The sequence below is a fragment of the Chenopodium album genome, chromosome 13 (assembly GCF_948465745.1).
Source record: "Chenopodium album chromosome 13, dcCheAlbu1.1, whole genome shotgun sequence".
Taxonomy (NCBI): Eukaryota; Viridiplantae; Streptophyta; class Magnoliopsida; order Caryophyllales; family Amaranthaceae; genus Chenopodium; species Chenopodium album.
The window spans coordinates 12,006,024-12,019,159 of NC_137846.1; the positions used below are offsets into that span (position 1 = coordinate 12,006,024).

Sequence of the window (13,136 nt, forward strand, 5' to 3'; positions counted from 1 at the left end):
GATGGAAGGGAGAGCCAAATTGCTTTATGAGTAGTTGCATGGGTGATGTGGCGTAATGAGGAGAGTTAACGTGACACATGGACGTTGTTAGAAACGCCTTTTAATATATTAGTGTTTTGGGTGTTTTTGTCCCCCGGGAGAGTTACAACTCGAAAACTGGTCCGGTGGCGCCTGTACCTGCAAAACAACGAAGACTCCGGGTGGTTGGAGCTTCGCCTCCAATGATCAAGTTAGAACGCGTTGGAGAATGTGAAAGATGCGAAAAGTAGAGTGAGATCTTCTCGGATTTCGAGATCAAGTGTTTTCTCTGATGTGAGAGAATGTAGGGTAGCGCAATAAATGAATGTAGTTGTCCCCAAAATGGGGAAAATCTTTCTATTTATAGGGTCATGGGGATGCGTGCTCATTAGGTCATTCTGACCTAATGGACTGTGCCGCTTTGTAGGTTTCTCGGGAATTGGGCCCAGAAGGCCACAATTCCAGCTGATATCTGAGGCTGACACGTGTCAGCTGGTGAGTGGCCCACGTAGGACCTGTCTAGGCTTGACATGTGTCCCTCTCCAATTGGGCCACGTGTTTAGAGTTTTTTTACCCTAAACAATTAGTATAGATAGTTTAAAGTAAGGACATTTTGGAGATTTTTTTTAAAAAATTTACTATAAATGAAAAAATTTGGAAAGGTTGCTCATAATAGGAAGCATCTATATTTAGTAGAAGTTGTAGATAATACTATGTCACTTTTTTTTTTATTTATTTTTTTTTTTTTTTTTTTTTTTTTTTTTTGAGGAAAATACTATATCAGTTTTTAAAAAAAATACATTAGACTTTTTTTTCACTAATCATATATTAACTTTAACTATAGAGTTTCTTAATATAACTTTATATATATATATATATATATATATATATATATATATATATATATATATATATATATATATATATATATTATTTTCATTGATATTTAATGATATAAAAATAAAATCAAACTAATACATCGATATGTGTGTAATATTCTAAGACAGAGATTAGAGAGAGTAAGATAAAGGGAATAGTTTCTACATAACTATAATGGCAAATTGTAAATAAATGCAACACTTTATGCCTTTTTGGTAAAGCCGCTAGTCCGCTACCAGAAAGGCTGAGATAGTGCTTTGGGGTAAACCGCTACTTGAGATATCAATTTAGGAGTAAAACCACTAATTAGCGGTTTAGTACTTTAGTCTCTAATATTACAATTTTAATCCTTTGATTAAGGAGCTTTGTTTATCGATATGAGAAACGGGGCGGCCTCTTAAAAACCCGAAGTCTGTCATTAGCAAGATTTTCCTTCCTGGTTGCTCACCTTCTCTTTCGTTCTCCCTTTATCTCGCCGGAAAACAACTGCCGACCAGCACTCAGCCACCAGGTAAATGCTGTTCTTCCTCCTCCCTCCGACGACTCATTTCAATTAGGCTTCATATAAAATACTGCTTCTGCCGCCGTCAGCTCGCCGGCGATGTAGGTGCCACTCCATTTTCCCATTGATAGATTAGCCTTCCTATAAAACCCTAATCATAACATTTGACTTATGTTTATATTTAATTTTTACTTATGTAAGTTTTCCAAGCAGTTAAACGGATTATTAATTATGATGTTTGTTTTTAGAAATTAGATTCATGAGTTAAGAGTTTATTTTAATTCTGAATTGCACTCTTTTGAGGTATATTAGTTGTATTACCTTTTAATACTTTGAAGGAGTAGTTGAATATAATATTGGAAAATTCGGTTTGATTATTGAAACATATAGTATAGTGAAATTTGTAAATGAACGTTAATTTTAGTTTAAATATAAGTAGTATGAATGAATTTTCAATATGCTTTTACGAAGTATATATTGACTACTTAAAAATCTTTAGCCTTGGCATAAGAATAACTTAGTTTCATGTCGTAGTAGTGTGAATTTATATGGTGGATTTCACAACTTGGAACCTTTAGAAACATATTCTAGGTGATGATTTCATTGTATGAAGAATTTAAGAACCTTGTTTACTTGACATTATGCACGGTCTTTCGGCAATGTAAATAAGTTTAAAGAAGAAAACTACGGAGTAATAATTTATACTTGTATTACGATTCTATATGGGTTTTATGAAGAAAGACTTGTGTATTAAGTAGATCATTGTAGATTATGACATAGCAAACTCCTTAGCAAATATTGGGAAAATATGACTCGTTCAGGTTTACTGTTGTGATGTTGTGACAGGTTAATTTTAGTTTTGGCCTTAGCACTAACTCTTCAAGTAGGTTTGGCGGTAATGCCCTAGATTAATGTTTGGGATCATTGTTATGATCATGGATGGTAATTTGGAAAAGGTTATATAAAGCTTTAATTAGTCCCTAATTGGGTTGTCCTATTTTTGAGGGGGGTTCCACCTAATTTTCTTTTTATTTTATTGTTATTATAATTGTTATTGCTATTTTCTAAACCAGGGCGTCGAGTTTGGTTTGGTTGGTTGCATAGTTGCGGCCACAATTTCTATCGGCTGTAAGGAAGATTGTTATAGTTTGACTGAATTTTGAAGCACAAGTCAATTTGAAGTAATTTGACAGAATAAGATATCAGAAATGGCTGAGGATGCACCTCCTCCCATAAGGTTGATGAATTTCGTGTCCCAAGAAGAGGTCGAATTTCAAACCCTGGTTTTTATTTTATTTATTTTATTACTTCGTATTGTAATTATGAAATTTTCTATTACATAGTAGTATATTGTAATTTTTTTATGGATTTCGTTTTCACATTTCAAAGTACATATGAAGACCATTAATCTGGAAGTATATTGATTGACTGATGATTGCAGTGGCTGTGTTTGGTTGCTGTATCTTTAATTGCTTGTTGTGTTGTGATTGGCAGTTAGATATAGCAAAGAGTAGTCGGGGTGAAAGAGTGGATGACGGGACTGCACAAAGAGATCGTCCGCTCTTTGAGGTTTTGCATTTTCCGCTTTCTTTTTGTTTCTCACTTCATAGTATCTAATATGATTGCTTCTTTTGAAAAATCTCTTGTTATTCCTTGACTTTATGATGTACACTTATTTGCTACAATATCGGAAGAATCAATAGAACACCAGTGTTTTATCTTTCTATCCTATATTGACGAGCCTTTGCCAACTCCATAGCTTTAGAACTAAAACTTCTATTTTGGAGAATCATTTGATACAAACTGAACGAATTAATCCTTCTTAGACTATCACAACATTTGAGATGTCCTAACCTATAGGAAACTCCAAACTTTTTTTTTTTTTTTTTTTGGGAAAGCAGGAAGCTACAATCTAACTAACCAATAGGAAATCATTACAATAGTTAGCTATTACAAAATATATCTAATTATTGTAATGTAATGTCGTGACTGTTTTATGATGCTGTTAGAAAGCTTCATAATACTCTAGCAATTAATTACATAAGGTGGATTCCTCGGCTACACATTGGTTGTTTGGCCGCACTAAACTGGTCTAGAAGTGTTATTACCCTTGATCTGCTGCTTAGGAGTACTCTGTCCAGTAATATACGAATAGGATTGATTTAACTTTAGGTAATCATAATCCTCTTGCTTCTGTTTGCGGAGTATGCCCACTATCCTTCAAGGTTTTTCCATTTTAGGTACCTAGCCCTCCTTTTTTATGCTATCCTCCTGGAGTCTTTCCTATAAATTTTCTTATCAAAAGTATTTTCTTCGTAGATTTTGAAGGAGAATAAAGATAAGCAAGATGCAGAATTCAATGAGCGGTTTAAGCATCGTATGTGCCTTGATTTATGTTCTCGTTCTCTTTGTTTGCATGAACAAGCCAAGCACTTTGACATTTGTTTTGTTGCAGGACCACCAAAGGCTTTGGACGAAGATGAGACTGAGTTCCTTGATAAATTGGAGACGGTGAGATTTTTTATTTGTGTATCATCTTAATTTCTTAGCTTTTCATGTCTATGCTGGGATCCTGGGAAGACCTCTTTCATACATATTTTGTTGTCCCCATAAAAATAGTATAAAAGACATTGGTAGGCATGGTAGCTACAGTAGAAAGTTTGTGAGGTGAAAAGAATAACACCATTGAGCAAGAGCACTGGAAGTACTTTTTGTTTGGTCAATCCATGTATGATTTTTTTTATAAGGCAACATATATGGTTTTATAAACTTGTCAATTACAACATTCTTTTGTTGCTGCTTTTATTTTATTTATTTTAGTAGTACTAAAAAATTACACCATAATACCATATTTTATGTGAATACACTAAAATTTTTTACCTGACCCCTTGTGATTCTAAACTGTCTTCCTCACTTAGTTATCAATAAAATTGTTGGTTGAAAATATCATGAAAAGAAACAACTAAGAATTCAGATGGAGCAGACTTCATTCCATGTGGGCACGAAAAATCTTTCTGCGGAATGCTGTTGGATCTGGGCATATCCTAATGTTGGATCTGAGACTCTGACATGCTATTAGGACAGTCACTCTGTTTTTCTTGAACCTAGAAAAAAGTTCATGTATTTTAGGATGGAGTTTTTGCTCTCCTTGGACTTTTGGGTAGGTTCACAAGACAGTTGCCTTAGCAATTGGATTCTAGTCTAATCCTTAGGAAGCTATGGACATCATCAATTGCTGGAGTGGTGGTGAAGCTGGAAAGTCTACCTAAAGGACATGAACTATTATAGACATAGCTCTCTCTGCCCATAGTGTTCAATGCCTTTTATTTGATAAAAATTGCCAATTAAACAAATTTTTCTGAATTTCTTCCCTTTTATTGTTTAGCGGTCAGTTTAGTTGATATTAGCTATTTTGATGTTCTTGTAGTCTCGAAAAGAATATGAACGACTGCTAGCTGATGAAGAAGCCCAACAACTCAAGAGCTTTCAAGTAAGATATCTTATCCCGTTTTTGTGGAATTTATACAATTTCTTTGACTCGGTTATTCATGAAATTATATCTTTCTTAACTTTTGTCTCCCTGTTAACCTTGTAATTCGGTAAAATTGTGTTCTTGTTGGATGCCCTGTCTAAGGCAGTGTTTTTTGTTCGGGTAAAAGCTCTAATTGGTTGGAGACAATGTATTACTGGCCTTGCTAAAAAAATTTAATTTCTGTGAATTTGCTTCAATTGGATGCAATTTATATGCATGGGTACAAATGTTTGTGACACTGACCCTCTAGTTCTAAAATTTAAACTATATTAATTGATGCTAGGTTTAGTGAAGGCAAAGGCTTTGTCACTTTGATTTTAAGGAGTTCTAAACTAATTTCTGGATTGTTTCTTCACAGTGCATGCAGTTATATTTGCAAAATGGAAACCACCTTTAGCGCCTTTCTTTACAAAGCTGATACGGTGCTTGAACCTTTAAGGGTCTCACTACTTTGTAGTAGATTCACCAGGCAACCTTAACAAATAATATTTTTGGGTTTTTTTATTAGGACTTTAAAGTTTAAAATAGGAGACACAAACTTAGTGATATTGATTAGGAGATTTCCCCAAAACCCAACAAATTTTTTATATATAGACTGTTTTGAATTTGGGTTGGCGATGTTGATTGGCAGTGGAGGAGGCTAGTGGTTGGCAATTTTGGGTATAGATAAAGGGATGCCAAATCTGTGGATTGGCTTTGGCATCAAGTGTTTCTCTTGTGCTTAGCTAGCAATACAATACTAAATCCCTTTATTCTCCTCAATCCCATAAATCTGCTATATCCCACTGGAAGCAATTAATGTATGCATTAATTTTATTGTTGTCTACTACCTATATGGTCTGAACAATTCGTTACTGTTTTTATGAAGCTTTGTGCTTAGCAATTTATTTATTTATTTTTATTTTTATATATATAGTTTATGCTAATGATTAGTTATGCTGGTTGCTTTTGTTGTTAGAATTTCCACTGTTCCTTTTTGTTTCTGAACCTTCTTCTTATTGAATGTAGGCAGCAGTGGCAGAACAATCTATGGTTGTACATGAGGTTAAAGAAATATCTCCTGTGTCTGATGTCCAGGTGAGTGGTGAATTAGGAAAAACCATTTTTGATGTGCTATTCTGCGGGAATTTTTATTTTATTTTATAGGGTTTCAGACTAATATCTTCATGTGTCTTAACTTATTCGTATTACTTGTGAGCTATTTGAAGTTTACTTGCGAGCATACAGTGCGAGCTATTTGAAGTTGTGTTTACAAAACTGTAATTTTGTTTCCTAATGAAGCTGGATTGTCGATTTGTCGTTTAGATTTTCCCAAACTGATAAGTGATGAAATTGTGAAAAAAGAATGGAGAAAAGTTGCTCTCTTGGCCTTAAAGTCCATTTGAAACCCCACATCTGCCCCCATCCACCCACAACCTGACATTGGGAAGGAACAAAGTGGTTACTTGCAACATGATCTTCCATGGGCATGGATAGGAAATGCCATAACAGCCAAAGCACAGAGGGAGGGGTGGTTGGTTTGTGCAGGGTAAATAGATTGGAATTTACTTGTAAATAGGATAGTTCAATCTGAAATTTGTCTAGCAGCATTTTTACGCGAACAAATTTTACAGGTTGAAGGGCAGAGGTTATTTCTCTAAGCCTGGAACTTGGTAAAAAAATTTGTGTCTTGCGACAATTGTGCTTTGTTCACTCAATAATGAATGTTACCTGCAGGAGAAAAAAGAGATTACAAAAAAGAAAAATCGTCCTGTTCAGCCCTTGGGAATGATCATAAAAGCTAAGCCACAAAAGAAAGCTAAAGTGGAGCCCTCACCGGAACCAAAATCCAGAGCTGCTGAAAAGCCTTCTGCTGAGTTTCAAAGGCATTCAGACCAGCAAAGAACGCCTAGTATCAATGTAGAGAAGCCTCAAGAGCAGTTAAAGAATTCTGAATCCAATGGGGTAAACATCCCTGATATGTTGAAGACTGGTCTTGTTTCGTACAGTGATGAGAGTGATGATGAGTAGTCTCCTTGCCTGAATAAGCTCATACTAACATAGTAACATGCATTGGCTATTGTGAATTTTTTTATTTTTTTGGATGATTATTGCACAAAGTTGTAGCGGTATCTTATGTGTATTAGTTTTTCATCAAAAATGTAGATGACACATTGCGGCATCTGAAATGCTAGTAAAAATGTAAAATACAGTATCAGCTACGAGTAGCTTTTTGCAAGAAGTCTCTTTGTAGTTTTGGACTTTTGGTTAATGGTAGCACTATATATATGACTTCCCTGGACTTTAAATATGGTGGATTTTCTTTTACTCCGTGCTTCCATTCATATTATCATTTTTATTGATCAGAAGTTTGGACCTGACCAACTTATTACATGTCTGTTGCTTGTTGCACCATAATCAACGCTAGTCTATAATTATCTATGATCAATCCAAAACTGTGAAGAGACGAGCAATCCTGTTCACGTCTATTGAAGGAGTACGGGCATGAGCAATTTCAACAAATCGTTACGTACAAAATATGAATGAAAATAAAGCAGAACTTTTACTTTGATATGAGGCTACCGTATTGTCCATTTGTCCATAATTCCATATACACAATCGCAGGCTCACAGCTGCTAGGGAGACCAATTGGCCAATCACTCAATTTGCTGCAGTCTTGCAGAAAATCTTGAAATATTCTTCCAGATTAGGGGTGGAAAATAGTGTATATTACGGCTTATGCTATACATGAGATCCAATCTTATTAAACATAGAGAGTTATGGGATACAAAAGATCCAGTATACATGCACACATCATAAAACCATAAAGCTCTCTAGCTTTCCAACTCAATTGACAACATCATGGAAAACAGGATTGGCTTGTAACTCTGCTGCAAATTTCTCGAGAATCTGCCTCACAAGATCTCCAAGTTCGTTTTTCTTCACATCCTTGGCTCTCATTTTGTTATCTATGTCAGAAAATATTGCATCATACAGAAGAATAACTGTTTCATTGGCTTCTAAAGGAGGTAATCCTAACTCATTCCCGTTCTTTTCAAGGTAGCTCCTAAGTACTTCTGCACAACCTTGCTCTTTCTGACAATCATTGGTTTGCTGATAAATCTTCTCAGTTACATCATCTAATTGGTTCTTGTCGGCTAAGAGCTGCAATGTTAACTCAAACTTTTCAGATTACCTGGCATTTAGGCCTTTGGATGGAGAAACAATAAATAGATAAAATGATGCCATCCAGGATAAGCTTCTTGTAATCAGAACCCTATCCATTATCGGCATATTGGGAGTCATTACTGAGAAGCTTTGAACCACAAATGTCTAGTTTAGACTTAAATGTTAACATCTTTGATATTTGGACAACAAACATTTCATGATTTCAATTCATTTCAATTCATTTAAATGTGAACATCTTTGATATTTGGGAAACAAACATTGAGATAATCTAATAAGACCCCACATGACTATGTTTTTCCTTAACACTAAATCACAAAAGGAAGTCAAAGTAAGTTATGTGAATAGTGCACCAAGTCAAAACGTGTCAACTAAAAAGAAACGGAGGAAGTATGTTTTTGTATTCACTAGGGTGAAGGAATAAAAATAGGAAGACAAAATACATAAAATTCATTATCCTTTTTTGGACCATTCATAATCGTATATGTTGCTTCAATGCAAACTGTTAATTCTGATTTTGCCCTTGCATGTTCAGAGGGAGTGAGGGACTGATGGCAGGTGTCATAGTTGGATCGGATTTGTTGGCCTTTTAAAATAGGGAGTATGTAGTACAGAATGTAGATGGACTAGATGACATCCCTTTCTTTTACCCCTTTTTATATAGATGACTGATGAAGTTAGCTAGTCAGAAAGGCCAAATGATCTCTTCCTAATCAAGTGTCTAACAATCCCATCTACTGTTGAAGGGTAAGGTCAGTAGGCCACATAGAAACGGGGAGAAATGACTTGATAGTAAGGCCAACAAAGAAAAGTAACCAAAAGCACAAAGGTTTTCTATTTATCTGACCAATCTACTCTACTTGGTAATTAGTGACAATTTTTTGGACAGTACATTGAAGTGATGGTATCATCTAATAAAAAACCTTATTAAAAATAGACAAGGAGACAGATAACTACCTTTCTTAGCTTAGAGCCATTCGTTATCTTGACATTTTGTATGACAGTGACAGGTTCTAGAGCCAAAGCATCTGCCAATTCCTGCAAAATAGGCTGAAGTAGTTGTGCAAATTGTGCTTGGCCTAATTTTTCCTGTCCTTCAGCTCCATGTTTCTTCAATATTTCATTTGCCATCGGAAAATCTGTTCAGCGATATGATGAAGATTAACAGACAGTTTGAAAAATTTAAAGGCACTGAGATTTCTGGCACAGTGACAAACTGACAATGGCAAAAAATGGAGACATAGCATGTTAATCTGATATATCAGAGGAAATGAAAAAGAGAAAAAAAAAATCTGGTGTAGATACTGTAATTGTTGTTTTACAGCATATTATGTCCTTGTAGACATGGACACATGGAGTACAGCAATTCAAATTTTTACTAATTTTTATTTAAGCTGAAATGTATTCCTTTAAGAAATAATCATTTTAGTGGGCATGTTTCCTTTTTCTATATCTTTTACTCTTTACATAACCATTTGTACCTTTTTTTTTACCCACTTGGTTTTGCCTTCTCCCCTCTCTACTTAAATGGTGTGCCTATTTTTAATAGTCAGCTATAATTAAACAATAGATATTTCTAATAAAACATGATTTAGATTGCAACAGAATAGAAGCAGATGTGCATTCTTATCATCAGCAACAAACTATAGTTCAGTAAGCAGCATTATAGAAGAGCCTCCAAGAAAACTTACTTCTAGTATGTTTCCTTTTCTAAATTCATTCAAACTATTTTCTTGAAATCGATTTTCAAACTACCTAACATGAGTGAAATTTTACCAAGCTTTTCTATTATATGGAAGTTTCTTTCAATATACGTTATTTGTAATACTTTGATATATCGAAGATGTCAAAAGATATACTTCTTCCATTTCTTATAAGTTGACACACTTTGACTTTGACACTATTTAAATAATTCACCTTGACTTCATTTTGTGATTTATACTTCAGAAAAAGTCAGTAATTCAACTTGTATATACTTCAATTTTCAGATATCAACAATTTGTAATATTTGCCTATTAATAATTGAAAATATGGATGTTTAAAATCACACCTTGGCAAACGTATCACTAATATGAAATGGAGGAATTAGACCAATAGCTAAAAATAGGTACAATTCAACATACACAAAATTATGTCAGTGTATTATCAGAAACACTGAACACTTACACTAGGTCATTCTTATGGGCATATGGCACCAAGATGTCAACTAAAACCTTGACATTCTTGTCAGGTTCATGGTATATAAATATGTATTTCACGAAATTTGGATTCCATGGTGGACTACAGAAACATAGTAACTTACATGCGAATGGATGCACAAAACTAAGGATAATACACCAGGCCAAACATATATTGCAGCTATCACATAATACAAATGTCGAAAGCTTCTAAAAAAGTAAGCTGAAGTATTTTGCTAAGGGATAAAAGCAGACCTGAAAGTGGAGGAACACCCATCTCAACTCCCATATTAACCAAGGCATTTCGTATTTCACTCTTGCTTAGCTTCCCCTCATCTTCTGCATCCAAGTCGGTGAACAGATTCTCAGCCAGCATAGCAAAATCATCTTCATCCTCTAAAAAGAGACGAATGGTGTTTCCATCCAGAACTGATACTACAATTGGTTCATCTGCACAAATAAAAGAGAAACTCAATCATTTGATCAAAAATGTGAAAAAAATAACAGAAAAAAATGAAGTGTAGGATAATCACCAGTATAAATGTACATGAAAAGAGTCAAGCCAAGTATCAGAATATTTATGCTTGTTTATTGAAATTTTAATCAAATACTGACTCTGCGAAGAGTGGAAGAGTGGGACCATGGAGGGATTAAACGAGGAAGAGGGAGACCAAAGATGACTTGGTTGGAAGGAGTGAGGAAGGATATGAAGTGCATGGATTTACGTGAGGATGAAGTTTTGGATCGTAAGGGATGGAGGAGAAAGATTTATGTTGATGACTACACGGAATAATCAAATTTGGTTCATGTTAGCCGACCCCACTTTTGGGATTAAGGCTTTGATTGATTGATTGACTGACTCTGTTCAACTTTTATGTCTAAGCTTATCCATTTATTAGAACATTTCAAATTTATTAATAAAAAACAGCGATTATAGAAATCGCTAGGTAGACAGGTGGTTCAAGCTCCCAACCAAATTACTCCGTAACAAGTATGAGAAAAATGATAAGAATGCTAATTTAATTCTAGACTGCTAAGTGCTAACAGAAGATTAAATCAATTAAATTATACATTAAAAATAAGAATTACATCGAATTAAATATTGGAGGTAAAGCGCAGCAGTGTTCAAGCTTGGCTCCTATATACGAGTTGGAACTTGGAAATCGTCTTTTATGTTTGTTTATTTGCTTAGCAAATGAGTTTAGACTAGATCATGTTTGACTTCTAGATGATCATGTGTGTAATAGCACATTAGATTAATTACACCCTTAAAAATCCTCCATGTCCACCATGTGCAATCGAACATTGTAAAAATTCGATACATGAGAAAACTAACTCATCCAATAGATTTATTGATGATTACAAGCACATTCTATGATTTCATCCTCAAACATCATATAACACACTAAAATCACAGTCCAATCCTTAGTAATTTAGCATAAACTTCATTCATTGAAGCTAAAATTCAGATCCCAAAAAACGAATAACAAACATAACATTACAATAACTCGACATTTTATGCAAATTCTATGATTTCATCCTCAAACATCATATAACACTATAAAATCACAGTCTAATGCTTAGAAATTCAGCATAAACTTCATTGAAGCTAAATTTCAGATCCGCAAAAACGAATAACAAACCGTAACATTATTATAACTCGATATTTTACTGCAATAATCATTAATTGATAAGAATGCGGCATGAACAGTGATCAGGAAAATCTGGAAAACAAATATTAATCAAATTTTTGCAATGTCGGACTTAGTCAATTGTTATTTTGAGTATAATGGATTCCAATTTCCTCAATTTAAGGAGCATTATAATGCTGACCGATTTAATTGCAATTTTCAATCAAATTGCAAACTATTCTATTTTATGCCAAAACGTTAATTCAATTCATGTTTTAGTCAACTTTGGTTTATTCCTCAATCAAAAAAAAAAAAAAAAAAAAAAATACAAGCAAAAGATTTTATAAATGCATTTTAAATTTGAAAAATGTAAATCCGAAAATCATCGTTGTCATTTAGAAATTTAAACTGTTATTTTAAAAAATTAATAGCTACTATTCCAGAAAAAAAATAATTTAAAATAATTCAAAATCAAGCAGAGAGCAAATTTCAAACGATCTCCTTCATCAACAACCAATTTTAAACTGATCAAAATTCAGAATTGAACAATTAATCGCAAAAAAATGGAAAAAAAAAAAAAAAAAGTACCTCGCAGTTCATCGGCGATCGCAGAGATGTAATCACGAAGAAGACGCTCAGCTTTTGCACTATCAATCACTTGACCTCGAACATCATAATCAAGTCGTTTAAGAGCAGATGATTTGAGAAACTCCGGCAAAGAGAGAGAGTAGAGACAGTCGGAAGCTCTAGACTCGGCGATTTGAATAACACGATCGGCGGTGATGTCGCCGGAAAGTTCTTCCGGCAGTGAAGTATCGGCGGCGAGGAGGTGAGTGCCGTCGAGAACTTGTAAAGCTCCGTCGGACATTGTTGAGGAGAGAGAAAGTTAGGGGGAAGGTTGGAACAGAGGAAGGAAGGAAAGTGGTGGACTGACTGATAAAGAAAAGTAGGAGAAGATTTTGTGAGAAGAGGGGGGGAAAAGGGAGTGAATATTTAGGGGATATCTTGTTTGATTTTTGACAAGGGATTTTGGTACTTTTTGTAGGGTGTAACGTATGTGGTACGTCTAGGTTACCCCGTATGTGACGCGGTTTTAGTGTTTACTTTGATATGTTGGGTCAGTTGGTTTGGTAGCTGGTTATAAATTGATTAAGGAAATGAATTTAGCTTTGAGGTCTTGTCCTTCGTTTGCATAAAATAAATACTTAGGGTTTGTTCATATTTACTGAATT

General features: G+C 34.5%; 2 protein-coding genes across 2 annotated transcripts; one reads left to right on the forward strand and one right to left on the reverse strand.

Annotated features, from left to right (window-relative positions):
• Positions 1–1,270: 1,270 nt before the first annotated feature.
• On the forward strand, positions 1,271–7,173 carry LOC145576313 (uncharacterized). Its single transcript, XM_081634087.1, has 8 exons — positions 1,271–1,408; positions 2,473–2,664; positions 2,894–2,968; positions 3,719–3,776; positions 3,855–3,910; positions 4,827–4,889; positions 5,940–6,008; positions 6,648–7,173. The coding sequence occupies exons 2-8, from the start codon at positions 2,608–2,610 to the stop codon at positions 6,939–6,941; spliced, it is 672 nt and encodes a 223-aa protein (XP_081490213.1). The 5' UTR covers positions 1,271–1,408; positions 2,473–2,607; the 3' UTR covers positions 6,942–7,173.
• A 277-nt stretch (positions 7,174–7,450) lies between these two features.
• Positions 7,451–12,894, reverse strand: LOC145576314 (uncharacterized). Its single transcript, XM_081634088.1, has 4 exons — positions 12,493–12,894; positions 10,529–10,723; positions 9,054–9,235; positions 7,451–8,075 (listed from the first exon to the last, which is right to left on the reverse strand). The coding sequence occupies exons 1-4, from the start codon at positions 12,770–12,772 to the stop codon at positions 7,758–7,760; spliced, it is 975 nt and encodes a 324-aa protein (XP_081490214.1). The 5' UTR covers positions 12,773–12,894; the 3' UTR covers positions 7,451–7,757.
• Positions 12,895–13,136: the final 242 nt, after the last annotated feature.

Coding starts and splice junctions, on each gene's coding strand:
- LOC145576313 (XM_081634087.1), top strand. CDS start 2,608: ATGGCTGAGGATGCACCTCCTCCCATAAGGTTGATGAATTTCGTGTCC. Junction 3,777..3,854: donor CAATGAGCGGTTTAAGCATC/GTATGTGCCTTG, acceptor GTTTTGTTGCAG/GACCACCAAAGGCTTTGGAC. Junction 4,890..5,939: donor AACAACTCAAGAGCTTTCAA/GTAAGATATCTT, acceptor TATTGAATGTAG/GCAGCAGTGGCAGAACAATC.
- LOC145576314 (XM_081634088.1), bottom strand. CDS start 12,772: ATGTCCGACGGAGCTTTACAAGTTCTCGACGGCACTCACCTCCTCGCC. Junction 9,236..10,528: donor GGGTGTTCCTCCACTTTCAG/GTCTGCTTTTAT, acceptor ATCGCTGAACAG/ATTTTCCGATGGCAAATGAA. Junction 8,076..9,053: donor ATGGCTCTAAGCTAAGAAAG/GTAGTTATCTGT, acceptor TTAACATTGCAG/CTCTTAGCCGACAAGAACCA.